The sequence below is a fragment of the Balaenoptera acutorostrata genome, chromosome X (assembly GCF_949987535.1).
Source record: "Balaenoptera acutorostrata chromosome X, mBalAcu1.1, whole genome shotgun sequence".
Taxonomy (NCBI): Eukaryota; Metazoa; Chordata; class Mammalia; order Artiodactyla; family Balaenopteridae; genus Balaenoptera; species Balaenoptera acutorostrata.
The window spans coordinates 11,932,298-11,949,407 of NC_080085.1; the positions used below are offsets into that span (position 1 = coordinate 11,932,298).

The window sequence follows — 17,110 nt, forward strand, 5'->3', positions numbered from 1 at the left end:
GGCCATCTTGGGCCCTTACAGTTTCTCGTGTCCTTTCACTGACCCTACCCAGGACTGTATTGTGCAGTAAAGCCCTTCTCTGTCAGGGGCTTTGTAGCTAATAGATATTGTTTAATAATCATTAGGACCAGGTGACCTCTATGCTCTGTTAGTCCCCAAATAATGATGAAAATCTTTGCTGACTTATTCCCAGCACCCACTAGACTAGTTACCCATTCATGAATTTTGACTTAAGAATGCACGTCCTATTTCCAAACACCTACCCCCATACCCTAGGTTAACTATAAAATTGTCCCAGTGGCCCCTCGGCCGTGTGGAGTGCAGCTGCAAATGCTTCCGGATCGCTGTCTGCCTGATCCCGATCCCACCCTGTGAGTAGGTTACCCTATAATAAACTGATTCATTAATAATATGGAGCTGCCTCCCTCATTTTTCGGTTTCAAGATGCCTTCTCAGTTGGGTGGGCACTTTTCATTCCCTCTGTTCTCCAACAAGGAGTAATTTGTACCTTCATAATAGCTATATCCTTTTAGGCTCAAAATATAACTGTGATTCAATCTTCCTAACAAACTTCATACCTAGCATGGAACAACTTCTATGATGTTTCTACAAATAAGCTGCTCTCGTTATTTCCCTGACCCCAGGAGGGTTGGTATATGCGGGATGACTCTTGCATAGTATTAGATTGGAAATTAGTTTCTGTTACAGTTACACAATTGTAATTTTGTCAATTTAAAATTAGATGTGCAGAGCAAAAAGGGAAGTAATGGGTGTTAAATGACATGGGTAATATAGATCCCAAATTGATTTGATGCTTACTTCTCCAGATTGGTTTTTGAACTGTGTTGACACTCCATTCTCATTGATGATGAGGAAACCAGCCAGATATAGTGCTTTTGTCAATAGGAAAGGAATTTTCAGGAGGACCTGTGGTTGGTTGCTATCCTGGTTCTAAACGGTGCATGATGTGACAGGCATCACGTTTGTGTCAGCCTTCCCTGATCTAATTTTAGGTTTGGGCCATTTGCTTCAGTAAACTACAGACCCCATAACAAGTATTTGGATGCAGATAGCTCATTTGGGAGGCGTCCTCAGGAAGGACAAGTGAGAGAGTATGGAGTGTAAACAAGAAAAGGAGAAAAGCCAATAAAGTCTATTACTGAGCCAGTTACCATGGACGGCAAGTATGGTTCAATCCTGCCGGGGATCCTCTGAAAAACCATACAGAATTCTTATCAGATTTATCCCACCAAGTAACAGGAAATCCGGCGTCTTTATCCACTAACTCCCATCCCTCTATGGTTGAGAGGCGTCCCCCTGGAGTGTTCTAAGCTTCCTTGTATGCAAGTTGAGAAAGTTATTAAAGTGCCAAAACAAAAACAAAAACAAAAAAAACCCAACTCTCAGGCAGAAAAGCAGCAAGGTTCAGGAGCTTGAGGTGAGTTGCTGATGATTTACAGGAGACTTTCTCACTAAATTTGCTGGTGAATTTGCAGTACATCTGCTACACATAGTCTTATGCAGATAAATGTTTTCATCAATACAATTTGTTTCTAAGCAAGGAATTCACCACTTTAGGCAGGTGCTGCCTGGCACACAGAGGTGCTCAATGAATACGCATTACTGGATGACACTGAAGGTTGTTAAGAAGGCACAGCAGAGAGCCAGAAGGCCGCTTCTTGTACTCACGGCCCTGATCACCTTGAGGTTGGGACCCCATCCTGCTACTGACTTAGTTTCCTCCCTCATCACTTTCTCTTTCCCTTGAGTTATAGATTTTCAGAAACCTTAGAGATGATCATCCAACCCTTTTATATTTCCAAGAAGGAACCTGAGGCCCAGAAGGGTGAAATGACGTGGCCACCTTTGCAAAGTCAGCCAGTGGCAAAGCCAAGACCCACATCCCTGGCATCTTCTCACTGCTCTCTCCATCACAGCCCTGCCTCCTTTTCTTAGCTTCTGTAATGCTACAGGATTGATTTCCATCAAGGGACTGGGATTCATCTAAACTCTCTGAAGCAGATATATGCAACTGATGCATTAGAAATTGATGTGCTCAATAAGCCCAACCCAAATCTTTCCACATTCACAATTTATCTTTTGTTCTTTTTTTAGCAGTCTGTACACTTCCATATTGAAATATAGAAATGTCTCCTGATAGCACGGCCTTTTTAATTTCTTCAAAGAGCTTGTTTATCTATTTGTGTCATTTTATTCAAGAGGCTGTAGGATTTCTTTTCAATTACGAACAGATTCCTGCAGGCTCATATCTAGTGCAAATAAGTAGCTAATTATTAGTGGGTGGTTTGTGCTTCTGGTTTTTGTGGTGAGGAGAAAGGCATGGAACTGACTTGCATCAAAATGCTGCTCAGCTACAGGAAATGGACACAGTGGAGGCCAGCTCTTGGGTAATTTACAGTAACAAAAAGTGAGATCACCAGCCCAGCCAGAGGCTCTTGTACCATGTTAATTCCAGGTCTCTGATTGACCTGGAGCTCTTTTTCTTGTTTTCTTCTCCCCACATGTAACCTTGAACATGATGGGGGCCTGGAATTTTTCCATTTCAGGTTCACTCGGGATGCTATGAGAGACAGTAGGTAGCCGATTCACTTCAGGAGCTTGAGGTGGCCATGCCCCAGGCATGAGTGCCCAGGGTCTCAGGTCAAGAAGGGAAGGTTTCTATCAAGGTGGCTCCCGCAGAGCCCTCCTCACTGACCTGCTGCCTGCACCATGAGCTCACATTAAAGTGCAGAGCTGAAGCTAAACCAGGCCACAGGCCAGGGGGTGGGTGGTAAAGCTTCTTGGCTACCACTGACTGCCATTCAATAGATATTAATATCTCAGCTGTGAAACACTCTTGCCCTCCACCAAAGGAACACCCGTCCTCATCCCCAGGCTGTGGCATCCCAGTGCTCAGAGGATTCAGGTGCATTGCAGGGAAGCTCAGCACCTGGAGAAGCCTCTTTGTGCCCCCGAGTCATCACAGGATCCCAGGTGCTCTTGAGGAAATGGCTTCTCTATCACTACAGGTCGGAATGGGCTTCTAAGCCTGCCACCGTTCTGTAGTCCAGAATCGTCCATTGCTCACCTATCTCACCCACCCCAACGAGCATCTCAGAAGTCCGCTTGCATCAGAAGTCCGCCGTCGTGGTTGCTCTGGGATGATGAAGAGCCCGCACATACCCAGCAATGGCCCGCCCGCTCACTCTGCTAAGGCTCAGGGTTTCACAAATGGTCGGGGGTGAGAGATTTGGCCCGTGCTGCCTTCCTGATCTGGCCTCCTCATGCTACTCCAGGGAGCACAACCAACTTGGAAATCATAAGGCAACGAGCCCAGTCTAGGAGGTGGAGACTGCTCAGCTTCTCCAGATTTCCCCTCCCATCCAGCCCCCTCTCTGGGGAGCAGCAGATGGAGGGCAGGAGAAAACCACTGTCATCGCTACAAACCTAGCCGCCACCCCAAGGCCTTTCCGTCAGCCTGAGTCAGAGAACGAGACTGGACAGTTTTTACTAAACTTCCCTCCTCTCCTTCCTTGTTCATAAGAATGAAATTTGAACCTGCGATGAGGTGGGCGGGGGAGTAAATAAAGAAGTGGAAACAGCACCCATGGCTGAGAAAGCAGATGAAGGACAGTGTGGCTCGCTCTCATGTTTCAACATTTCGTTTCATAGTAGCTCCACGGCTGCAGGTGTGACTGTGCTGTCTCGAGCTCGCCCAGCCCGCGGCCTGCACTCTCTCACCTCTTTCACATCAGATGTTGTCATCTGGTGAAACCACAGTCTGTGAGTAATTCTGCCGACTCTCTCCCTGGAGACAGTCTCCCTCAGGGGTCAGGGAGCCAGAAAAGCACGGAGGGTGGAGTCAAGCCAGAGTAGATGTGAATAGCAGCTCACCCACTCTTCTGCCATGTGATCTTGGTAAAGTTAAAGAGTAAACTCAGTTCTCTTACCTATATCGCAGAGATAACTCCTAGAGTTCTGTGGTTGAAAGCTTTTCACTGATGATGGTGGTGGGAGTTGGTTGTTTTGTTTTCATAACAGCACATCGCAGCCCCCCTGACATATAGGAGTGCTCGCTACAACGAGCTGCCATTTTATGTGAACTTAGCTTGTGTGAGTTTGAAATAGGGCAAGATAAAAATACTAACAAAGTCTTAATGCATGCACAGAACATGAAATACAACAAATTCTACTTTCTATATATTCCTCTAGGGGAAATTGCCTTGAATTATGCAAGCTTTGAATTATGTAATATCTTCAAGAGCTCATTCCTGGCAAACCAATGTGACTGAGGGTCCACAATCTGCCAAATGAGTGTTAAGATTTACCGGAAGTGTCTTATGCAATCCTTCAATGACCCCATGACACTGGAATCCTTGGATCATTTCCTTCCTTTTCCCATCTTCATATTCTCCCTGATTCTTTCTCCCTCTCTCTCTCTCTCTCTCTCTCTCTCTCACACACACACACACACACACACACACACACACACACACACACAAACAATGACTACACAGATATCTATTAAGTGGAGCATCATCTCATTATCCACCAAAAGCCTTTGGTTGCCTTTCCAAAACTGATATCATCCAATTGGCTCTTTTCTTCATCGTGGTTGTTGTTACACTGTTGGGCAATTTGCTCCTGACTCCCAACTCCCTCCTCATTCCTGCCCTTGCCTAAGAAGCAATATACTGCACTTCTTTTGTCGTTGAAGGTGCAGCCACCGGAAGCAGACTATGGAAGGAATCAGTATTCCTGTCCATCAGCTGAGAATATGGTGAGAGATGTGGCAGACGCAGCACGGGGAAGAAGCCCCACCAGTGCTGCTCCCTCCCCTTCCTCCAGATGCCACTCCTTCCTCACCTTGGCTCCCTCCCCCAGACACCTACATTTGCAGAAGGCTGAGCCCTGGGGGTGCCTTTCTCTAGGGTGTCCCTCTGATGCCTCTAACAGTGGCTGTCACCTAGGATTATTCGTGCATTCTGGGGCTGGCAGTTCTACCCTTCTCTTACCTCTCCACTCACAAAACTCACACGGAGAGTGTGCTCTGGCAAGCAACTTTGAACAGTTTTCTGACCACCATAATGGAGAGAAATTTATTCATCTTAAGAAATAATATCAGCTAACTAGACCTGTGTGCCACTCAACACCCAAATTATTTGGTCCCTGAGGTTGTTCAGGTCCTGTCCTGATGAAAGCTTTGTGATCTAAGGAATGCCGCTGGTAACTAGTTGGTTCCTGCAGGTACCGGGCTTGGAGGCACTGCCACCCAATGGCTCTTTTTACAAACAGCACCCTCACAAGAGTTGTGTTTATTCAGTACTCTACCCAGAACCCAGCAAGAGTGTAAGACATGGAGAGAAAACAGGGTGCGGTAGTTACACTGGGACAGGCCAGGTAGTCAGTGCTGCCACAATCCTTCTCTTCCAAGGAAATCTGACTTTCCTGGAGTTAAACAGCAGATGTGAGCTCTTTAACTAGGCAATAAAAATGGCAACTTGGCAGTGAAATTGTAAAGATAAAATTGTCCAACACCATGAATCTTTGGCACTAGGATTAATTTGACTGGTTATATTTTTTCTGATGATATTTTTACCATGACTGAATGTAGGTAAGAGACAAAACAGAAAGTCAAAGCCAGAATTCTCATTTCCATCTTTGTTGATTACTACCTGTATAAAATTTAGACATGCATTTAATAAACTTATTTTTCTCCCCCATAAAATGAGGATGGAGAGGGTGGTGGTGTACTTTATAGCACTCAATAAAAGACGAATTGAGGGCTTCCCTGGTGGCGCAGTGGTTGAGAATCTGCCTGCTGATGCAGGGGACACGGGTTCGAGCCCTGGTCTGGGAAGATCCCACATGCCACGGAGCAGCTGGGCCCGTGAGCCACAATTGCTGAGCCTGCGCGTCTGGAGCCTGTGCCCCGCGACGGGAGGGGCCGCGATAGAGAAAGGCCCGCGCACCGCGATGAAGAGCGGTCCCCGCACCGCGATGAAGAGTGGCCCCCCGCTTGCCGCAACTGGAGAAAGCCCTCGCACGAACCGAAGACCCAACACAGCCAAATAAATAAATAAATAAATAAATAAATAAGAAAATCCTTTAAAAAAAAAAAAAAGACGAATTGATTGGAGCTACCAAAGGCTTCTGTCCCATGTAATGGAAGCACAAGTCAGGCTACTGTGACCAACGGGTATCCATTTCAACAGCTGCATTAATCAGGGTTAATTAAAATTTTTCCTTCTAAATTGGATAAAAAGAAACTGTACTGTACAGAGCAGAAAAGCTTCTATTCTGGTTTAGCAGTGGTTTGCATGCATACTCTGAGAATAATTAAACACTGACTCAAGCAGGTGGGTGTGAGACATCATTCCACTTAAAACAAGAAAAATATCTTAGTATTTTGAGATTGTCCTATAAATTCCATTTTGTCTCTTTTCTATTAAAAAAAATACTTGGTTTATCACAGTCATTTGTGATTTTTCTCTACTGTAGAGAACTTCTCTTCATACGTGTTCATAAGCCATCCTCCTTGACTGGCTGCTAGAGGAATGTCTCAGCTCTCTGGGGTCAGCCTAGGGGCTGGGAATGTGGATATATTTTAGTTGGCACTTTGTCAAATGGGAGTGCCTTGCCCATGAGGGATGGAGAGGGCACCCAAGCTGTAAGGACATTCAGGCAATCCTTATACAATGACGAGCCACTCTTCTATGATGGGGATAAACACTGGGTAGAAAATGGCCGAACCCATGAATGACTGGCTTCATGACGCAGGAAATGGTGTAGTCTTTGAATGTAGACAAAACAAATTATGGGACTAAAGTAAATAAATTCATGGTTTGATTTTCCATTTTGAAACTGATCTCAGTATATAATTAATGAAAAAATTTCCTCAAGAAAAACTGCCAAGGTTTTCAAAAATACCTAGGTAGTGTTGAAAAAGAAAAAAAACACTAATGAAAAATATCTCTAAGAAATGTCAACATGATGCCAAAGTAACTGAGTAATGAGCTAAACTCCACCAACTAACTGATATGTTCAAATATGAGATAAATGTTTATTTAGCGCCACAAAAACCTAAACAACTTGACTGGCTCTACTGTTTCACCAGATATGTTTGTAAACTACAGGAATTGTAAATTCAACAGAATAACTATCCTTCTTTCCCTTAGTGAAAATAAATCTAGAGTAATGTTAATATCATCAGCTATTGCTTTAAAAGACGTGAGCTAAATTTTTTCCCTTTAGTGATTGTGAAAGGAATTTGAATTTATATGCAGCTTGAATAACTTGTCAGTCAACAGAAACTATGGGGCATTTACTCAATGCACAAAGACTTGTTCTTGGGGGTATAGATACAAAAGACATCCCTGGGTCTTTATCCTCCAAGCATCCTATACTTTAATTGGGCAGATAAAACATGCAAACATGAAGCAAACACTCAACTGTCTGATCCTAACTATCAGTGCATTACAAATCCTAAAGATGGGTAAGACCACTGTGGGCTAGAATAGGCAGAGAAAGCATCACTCTGGAGATGGAGATTGAGCTACTCCTTGAGGAATTATCTGGAAATACATAGGTAGAGAAAGCAGGAAAAGGGAGGAAGAATCTCTATGCTGGGAGAAGAGCGTAAACCAAGATTTCTCAGCCTTAATACTATTAACATTTGGGGCTGGATAATTCTTTGTCATGGGGGCTGTCTTATGCATTGTTGGGCTTTTAGCAGTATCCCTGGCTTCTACTCACTAGAAGCCTGTGGCAAAACCTCACTCCACAGGTGGGACAACCAAAACCACCTTCAGACATTGCCAAGTGTCCTCTCACGGCAACATCAGCCCCAGCTGAGGACCACTGAACCAGGCACGGATACCTGGGTTGGGGGCGGGTGCTTTCTCTATCTCAGAGCTTACCAGTCTCAGAATTATTGCCATTTTGGGCTGGATAACTATTCACTGTGAGGACTGTCCTGTGCTTTATAGGCTGTTTAGCAGCATCCCTGACCTCAACCAACTAGACACCAGTAGCACCTCCCCCTGGTTGTGACAACCAAAAATATCTCCAGACATTGCCAAACGTCTCCTGTGGTGCAAAATCACACCCATTGAGAATGAGTGGGAATCTCAGTAGGAATGGACTTGGCTTCCTCAGGGTAAGTAGAACTGCTTAAACAAAGCACAGGGTTCATGTTAGGAAAGGGTGGAATAAGACTGAGTAACTAGGGCAGACACACGCTGTGTGAGGTCTTGGATACTAGAGCCTATGCTAGGCAGCCACAGTAGTTCTTAAGCAGATGTGTTGCAAAATGAATTGGTGTTTAAATTTAATCTGGCAGAAGCAAAAGGATAAAGTGCCACGAGGAGGAACTGGGTACAGGGTGATCAGTTAGGAAGTTGTTATAATAACCAGGTGTAAGTGTTGGTGGCCAAAGTTGCAGTGACATCTTTGGAATGGAGAGAAAAGGGTAAACCTAAGGGTGCTTTGCAGAAGTCAATGTTGAGCTTTTGCAACAGACTGAATAATAGAGGTGAAGGCAAAGAAAGAACTAATGGTGAAACTAGTGTTGCCGGTGGGAAGCAAGATTCAAATGAAGTGAATGGGAAGGAGGGGCATTTAATGATTTTGCTTTTGCAAATCCTAACTGTGGGCCTTTTTATATATTTTTTGGCCATGCTGCACGGCATTGTGGGATCTTAGTTTCCAGACCAGGGATCAGACCCATGCCCCCTGCAGTGGAAGCGCGGGTCCCTAACCACTGGACCGCCAGGGAATTTCCCAGCCCTTTTATTTTTTTTTATTTGTTTTTTAAAATTTATTTTATTTATTTATTTTTGGCTGTGTCGGGTCTTAGTTGCGGCATGTGGGATCTTCGTTGTGGCACGGGATCTTTCGTTGTGGCATGTGGGTTTTCTCTTCTCTAGTTGTGGCACGCAGGCTCCAGAGCGCGTGGGCTCTGTAGTTTGTGGCATGTGGGCTCTAGTTGAGGCGCGCGGGCTCAGTAGTTGTGGCACGTGGGCTTAGTTGCCCCGCGGCACGTGGGATCTTAGCTCCCTGACCAGGGATGGAACCACTCACATCCCCTGCATTGTAAGGCGGATTCTTTACCACTGGGCCACCAGGGAAGTACCCCCCCACACACTGGGGCTTTTATAATTAGCACAAGAATGCTCTGAGAGGTCAGGAGGTCAGGGCTGAGTGATGGGTTTGGAAGTGTTAGAAACACAAAACCCTGAAATCTCCATGGCTTAAAACAATAAAAATTTATTTCTCACTCACATTACATTCCACTGTGAAGTGGGTGGCCCTGCGTCTTTTAGGGACCCAGGCTTCTTCCATCTTATGGCACTGCCATCTTAGATGAGTGACACCCAAGGTGGCTGGAGAAAGGTTAAGTCCTAATGACCTCTTGGGAGATTTTAGAGGCCCTGAAGCAGTGTGTATTACTTCTGCCCACATTCCACTGGGGATCCAGCTGAACTGGAAAATCTAGTTTACTACTGTCCCAGGAAGAAGAAATGGGATTCACAAGAACTTGGCCAATCTCTGCTATGGGAGACACACACACACACACACACACACGCACACAGAGAAACTATAGGAGTGGATGAATTTATTGAGGACCTGAAGATACAGGGAAAATTGAAGAGGAAAGAGTTCAAGGACCACAGATAAGAAATCGAAGAAGATTCAGCAAAGGATTCAGAGATGTTGTTAGAAAGCTTGGAAGAGAACTGACCCTGTGTAGAGTTTAGAGTGTCAGGAGAGAAGGTAAATTTCTATATGGAGGGAGAATGTCTACTTTTGCTAAGACTCTTGCTTTTGAGACAAAGAAATTCAAGCTAATTAGAAAAGGACTTACGTATCTATACCCCACCTCAAAACCATAATTAGCTTATCTTTACCAGCAGTGTGAAACCCAGATGCCTCTGCCCGGCCGTTGTGCTGGCCCAGCCTACCTGTCCGTACCCCACCATGCACTTCCCCGGTACCCAGCACATCCCAGTCGCTGGATGCTTCACCATCCTCAAGCCCACCTATTCTCTCCCATCTTCATGGTTCTGCTTTCACAGCTTCTTCCACCCGTCAAAGTCCTGGCTTTCCTCAAGCCCTAAGTCAAATGCCATGCCATCCAGGAACAAAGCCTTTTCTGATTTTCCCTGTCAACATTGACCTCCCCATCTTCCAGCCACCTTTTGGTTTTTCTTCTACTTTGGCACATGAGACCATCTGCTTTGTATCAGTTTTATGTTCACTCGACTGTCTCCCTCACTAGACCGTGGTTTTCTCAAGCACCAAGCAGGGCCACCAAGATGTACATCCCCAGGACAAACCAGACAACACTGCAGTCTATGTCAGGGGCTGGCAAACATTTTCTGTAAAGGGCCACATAGTATTTTAGGGTTTCCAGACCGTATGGTCTCTGTCACAACTACTCAACTGTGCCATTTTACTGTAAAAGCTGCCGTGGACAATATATAAATGAATGAGTATGGCTGTGTTGCAATAAAACTATTTATAAAACGTGGTGGGGCAGATTCGATTCATAGGTCCTAATTTGCTGCTCCCTGACCTATGTGAATGATGCTTTCTGGAGCACAGTATGAACAGGTTCCCCTGGAGTATCACCTGGGGAGTCCTGGGAAGAATCAATGTGCATCTTAGTTATTCTTGTATCTTCTGCCCCACCTCCCACCAGCACCTACTACAGTGCCTTCCACATAGTAGGCCCTCAGTGTTTATGTTTCTGAATTAAATATACCTGGAAAGATAACACTAAATGAATCATACTAGCATTTTGAGAGCTTCATTAATTTGAAAACTATTTTGCAAGACTGTAGTAAAGTAGTTCAGGAAGGGGTCATGTAAGCCCAGGAATCATAAAAATATCATAAAAATAATGTGACAGGAAAAAATGTGAGGTAAAAACATCTAAGGATTAGCAGCCAAAGGGAGAGAATCTGACATCAGAGCTGGATAGAAGTAACAAAAAGGCATTTCAATCCTGAGAGACCAGCACTGAAGGAACATCCTATCATATGTAATAGATGTCTCACACCACCACCTAAATCCGTGTGAATAATGCAGTTAATACCAGCACTTCAATGCTGGAAAGATGATCATGATTTGGAGGAAACTCGGAGACCAAAATGATTAAGAGACTGAAAGGATTCGTTTATGAGCAGCTATAAAAGAAGCCAAATACGTGCCTGGCCTGCTGATGGCTAGAAGGAGAGGTGGGGAAAGGTTTACAAATGACTGAGTGCTGTAAACACTAGCAAGGGGAGGAATGATGGTGAGTTCTAACTGGACTTAGCTTTTGGTATGGACATCTATCAGGCATTGACAAATTCTTCTCATTATTAGGTCTTAAAACATTCAAAGGCCATCTGAATAATATATAACCGGAATGCTGTGATTGGTAATGTTCTATTATTACAGGAGAATAGGACTGCTCCAGAACAGCAAATATAAGAAAATTATTGCTTATTAAGGAAAGAAACATTCCAGGAATGCTTGGTGAGCTGAGAGAATTTAAATGCACTAATAGTCCACTCTCAGAAATATCAAATATATACAACTGTGGGTAATGTTATATAGTAAAGAATTGTTGAAGTTAAAGTACAAAAATGGAAAGATAGCCAGGTATTTCCTTCATTCCTTCCTTCTGTCATTCAATCATCCATTTATCCATCCATCCCACATATCTAATGTTTACTCACTATTTGCCAGGTCCTGGGCTAGTGATACAAAGAGTAATACTACACAGGACCTTTCTAAAAAAAAAAAAAAGTTTACAGTCTAGTGAGTCTAGTGGTGGGGTCAGGGAAGCTGCTGGACTCAAAAAGAACAGACAGGCTCAATAGAGAGTTATAAGGGAGCAAAGAAGAGTGGCCCCCAACCCAGATGAGACAAAAGTAGGAATGTTAGGGATGCTTCCCAGAGGAGCTGGTATCCAAGCCAAGTCATGAAGGATTCTGAGTCATCTGTTAATCAGAAAGACTGAGAATAAGCATCCCAGGTGCTATACCACTTCGTCACAACATATGTGGGACTGACAAGTAGTTCAGATTGATGGGGACAAACAGTGTAAGGCAGGTGGTAACCTTAAAAATAATAATTGGAATATATTAGGACTGTGGGTGATTTTTATTTTCCTTGTTGATTTTTCTGTCTCTTCCAAGATTTTTCTATTAACAAAATCACACCCTTATGTAGTCAAATAATTGCAAACATTTATATAGCACTTACTCTGTGCCAAACACTATTCTAAGCACTTTGCATACATTAAGTGATTTTATCCACATAACTCTATGAAATAGCTACTATTATTTTCCTTTATACAGATGAGGAGGGGAAGCAGAGACAGGTTAAACAATATGGCAAAGTTAGAGTCAAGAACAGAGCAGTGTTTCTTACTTCAGGCATCTCATTCTAGAGTCTCTGCTTTTACATCCTCTATGCTCCTACTAACTTTCTAAGTCAGGAGCATATTTTCTTAGCATTTACTCCCATAATCCCAGTCTAAAAATTGACCTAACAAATAATCAGAGATACAGTTAAATATTTGGGGGGGGGGGGAGAATATTCATAGCTCCCAAATTTATAGTAGCATAAAATGAAACTAAAAATCACCCTAAATATTCTATCATACAGAATGATTAATGATGGTATAGACAATTATACAAGCACTGGAAACTATGATTTAGAAGAAAGTTAAATTACATGGGAAGTGCTCACTATAAAGGTTAAAGGGAAATGCAAGATACAAAAGGTATAATCCTAGTAGTATGTTTGTGTGTGTCCAGAAAGGAGATTCACTAGTCAGACTGGGTTCCAATTCCAATCTTAGCTCTGCCACCTTTTAGCTTTCTCACCTTAGGTAATAACTTAACCTCTCTGTACCCCAGTTTCCTCACCAGAAAATGGGGGTAATACAGTTGTCATAATGGTTAGAAAATTAATATATGTAAAATGCATAAATTCTGGATGGCAAACACTCAGTGACAGCTATCAAAAAGTAGGAAACCCTATTTAAAAATTAGAACTAGATAGTACACATTCACATAGGCAGTTGAATAAGAATCATTTGTAGTCTGTGGTCCAACATGTTACAACTTCATCTAATTATTTTCCCCCTCATATTTTAAAAAATAATTGGAAGTTGAGTGAGATGAAGGGAACTTTTCATTGCAAGTAAAAAGTATTTGCTTTCAGAATCTGCTTTATCAAATAAGATGTACAAAGCACTCAACCAATCACTGAAGGGTCATAAAAGTTTCCTTTTTAACCAGATACCTTCCCAAGGCTACAGCCCTGATATTTTACTTTGGTTGAATATCTTGAATTGTGATAGTTTAAAACTATTTAACCTCAACATAATAAAAGCCATATATCACAAACCCACATCTAATATCATACTCAACAGTGAAAAGCTGAAAGCATTTCCTCTAAGATCAGGAACAAGACAAGGATGCCCACTCTTGCCACTTTTATTCAACATGGTATTGGAAGTCCTAGCCACTGCAATCAGAAAATAAGAAATAAAAAGAATCCAAATTGGAAAAGAAGAAGTAAAACTGTCACTGTTTGCAAACGACATGATACTATACATAGAAAATCCTGAAGACGCCACCTGATACTACTAGAGCTCATCAATGAATCTGGTAAAATTGCTGCATAAAAAAATTAATATACAGAAATCTGTTGCATTTCTATACACTAACAACAAAATATCAGAAAGAGTAATTAAGGAAACAATCCCATTTATCATCACATCAAAAAGAATGAAATACCTAGGAATAAACCTAAGGAGGTAAAAGACCCGTACTCTGAAAACTATAAAACACTGATAAAAGAAATTGAAGATGACACAAACAGATGGACAGATATATCACGTTCTTGGATTGGAAGAATTAATATTGTTAAAATGATGATACTACCCAAGGCAATCTACAGATTCAATGAAATCCCTATCAAAATACCAATGTCATTTTTCAAAGAACGAGAATAATTGTAAAATTTGTATGGAAATACAAAAGACCCCGAATAGCCAAAACAATCTGGAGAAAGAAGAACAGAGCTGAAGGAATCATTCTCCCTGACTTCAGACTATACTACAAAGCTATAGTAAACAAAACAGTATGGTACTGGCACAAAAACAGAAATATAGATCAATGGAACAGGATAGAAAGCCCAGAGATAAACCCATGCACATATGGTCACCTTATCTTTGATAAAGGAGGCAAGCATATACAGTGGAGAAAAGACAGCCTCTTCAATAACTGGTGCCGGGAAAACTGGACAGCTACATGTAAAAGAATGAAATTAGAACATTCTCTTACACCATATACAAAAATAAACTCAAAATGGATTAAAGACCTGAATATAAGATCAGAAACCATAAAAATCCTAGAGGAAAACACAGGCAGAACACTGTTTGACATAAATCACATCAATATTTTTTTTGGATCTGTCTCCTAAAGCAAAGGAAATAAAAGCAAAAATAAAAAAGTAGGACCTAATCAAACCTAAAAGTTTTTGCACAGCAAAGGAAATCCTGAACAAAATGCAAAGACAACCTATGGAATGGAAGAAAATATTTGCAAATGATATGATCGATAAGGGGTTAATATCTAAAATATATAAACAGCTTATACAACTCAACATCAAAAAAAACAAACAACTCGATTAAAAAAGTGGGCAGAAGACCCGAATAGACATTTCTCCAAAGAGGATATGCAGATGGCCAACAGGCACATGAAAAGATGTTCAACATCGCTAATCATCAGGGAAATGCAAATCAAAACCACAGTAAGATATCACCTCACACCTGTCAGTATGGCTACCATCAAAAAGAACACAAATGACAAATGTTGGCGAGGATGTGGAGAAAAGGGGTGCAGCCACTAGGGAAAACAGTATGGAGGTTTCTAAAAAAACTAAAAATAGAACTACCATATGACCCAGCAATTCCACTCCTGGGTATATATCTGAAAAAAACAAAAACACTAATTCGAAAAGATACATGCACCCCAGTGTTCATAGCAGCATTATTTAGAATTGCTAAGATATGGAAGCAACCTAAGTGTCCATCAATAGATGTATGGATAAAGAAGATGTGGTGTGTACACACACACACACACACACACAATGGAATGCTACTCAGCATAAAAAAGAATGAAATTTTGCCATTTGCAACTAAGTCGGACAGAGAAAGACAAATACTGTACGGTATCACTTATGTGTGGAATCTAAAAAATACAACAAACTAGTGACTATAACAAAAAAGAAGACTCACAGTTATAGAGAACAAACTAGTGGTTACCAGTGGGGCAAGGGAAGAAGGGAGGGGCAATTTAGGGGTAGGGGATTAAGAGGTAAAAACTACTATGTATAAAATAAGCTACAAGGATATATTGTACAACACAGGGAACACAGCCAACATTTTGAAATAACTACAAATGGAGTACAACCTTTAAAAATTGTGAATCACTATATTATACACCTGTAACTTGTATAATATTGTATACTTCAATAAAAAAAAGAAGAAACTTGTTTCTGCGTCAGTTAGGATCAAAAGCTGAATGGAAGTTACAAATTGGTTTTTGAAGGACCCAAAGCCATATATAGTTTATTTCTCATCCAAGTTTTGGAATTATCTTAATGAGTTTTTAAATGGTAAGAAAAAATAGAAGGAAATGAGCAGTTTCAAGAGCAGCGCCCACTGTTTTACCTCAAAGTTTTTTCTTTCTTTTTTTTCACGAAGGCAATTCTTGTAGTCACCTTTGGAGCTGGTCTCAGGGATGAGGTTACTTGAGCAGGTGGGCTATACCGAGAGAAATGGAACAAGGGCCTGGGGCAGGGGGGCATGTAACTTTCACTGCTCTGCCCAGAATCTGCAAAGTGGGATGGAAAACGCTTAAGCACTTTCTTAAGGAAAGCCTAGAAGATAATCCTTGATGAAGGGAAGTGAGGTTATTCTGCTGCTCACACCATAAGGAACCTGGTTTCCCCACAAGTTTTCACGGTGTCTCTGTCTCTCCCTCTCTCTCAGGTCTCCTACGTAAAAGCGATTGACATCTGGATGGCAGTGTGCCTTCTGTTTGTGTTTGCAGCCTTACTGGAATATGCAGCAGTGAACTTTGTCTCCAGGCAGCACAAGGAGTTTCTGCGGCTCCGGAGAAGGCAGAAGAGGCAGAATAAGGTACAGTTGACCCTGAGTGCAGACAAAGTCAGGTAGAGCTTGAGGTGGTTATCCAGGCAATGTAATTTAGAAAATAGAACAATACATAGTGAGCAAGAAGCTGAAGTTAATTTTTGTCCTGATTCATCCTACTATACTGAATTACTGCTCAGGTTAGTCCTTTAAAATTGGGACAGAACTGTCATATTTAGCAAATAAAATTCATCGAGAGATGAATGGCTAAAACAGATGTGGTGTACACACACACACACACACACACACACACACACTGGAATATTACTCAGCCATAAAAAAGAACAAAATAATGCCATTTGCAGCAACATGGATGCAACTAGAGATTATCATACTAACTAAAGTAAGTCAGACAGAGAAAGACCAATATCATATGATATCACTTATATGTGGAATCTAAAAAAAATGATTCAAATGAACTTATTTACAAAACAGAAGTAGACTCACACACATAGAAAACAAACTTATAGTTACCAAAGGGGAAAGGGGGAAGAGGGATAAGTCAGGAGTTTGGGCTTAACATATACACACTACTATATATAAAATAGATAACCAACAAGGACCTACTGTATAGCACAGGGAACTATACTCAATATCTTGTAATAACCTATAAGGGAAAAGAATGAGAAAAAGAATACACACACACACACACATATACATATATATAACTGAATCGCTTGGCTATACACCTGAAACTAACACAACATTGTAAATTTACTAGACTTCAATTTAAAAAATATATAGGGCACACAGTTAAGCCTGAATTTCAGATAAATAATAAATATTTAGTATAAGTACATCCGAGATGTTGCATGGAACAGACTTATATTAATAAATTATTTGTTGTTTATCTGAAATTCAAATGTAACTGGGAGCCCTGTGTTTTAT

At 41.7% G+C, this 17,110-nt stretch overlaps 1 protein-coding gene across 2 annotated transcripts in view; it reads left to right on the plus strand.

Moving 5' to 3' along the window:
* GLRA2 (glycine receptor alpha 2) overlaps positions 1 to 17,110 on the plus strand; it is a 186,457-nt gene that overhangs the window by 135,824 nt on the left and 33,523 nt on the right. For both annotated transcript variants that reach the window (XM_057538474.1, XM_057538473.1), the window contains exon 8: positions 16,061 to 16,210. In XM_057538474.1, coding sequence (XP_057394457.1) covers positions 16,061 to 16,210 — 150 coding nt within the window. The remainder of the gene's footprint in view (positions 1 to 16,060; positions 16,211 to 17,110) is intronic.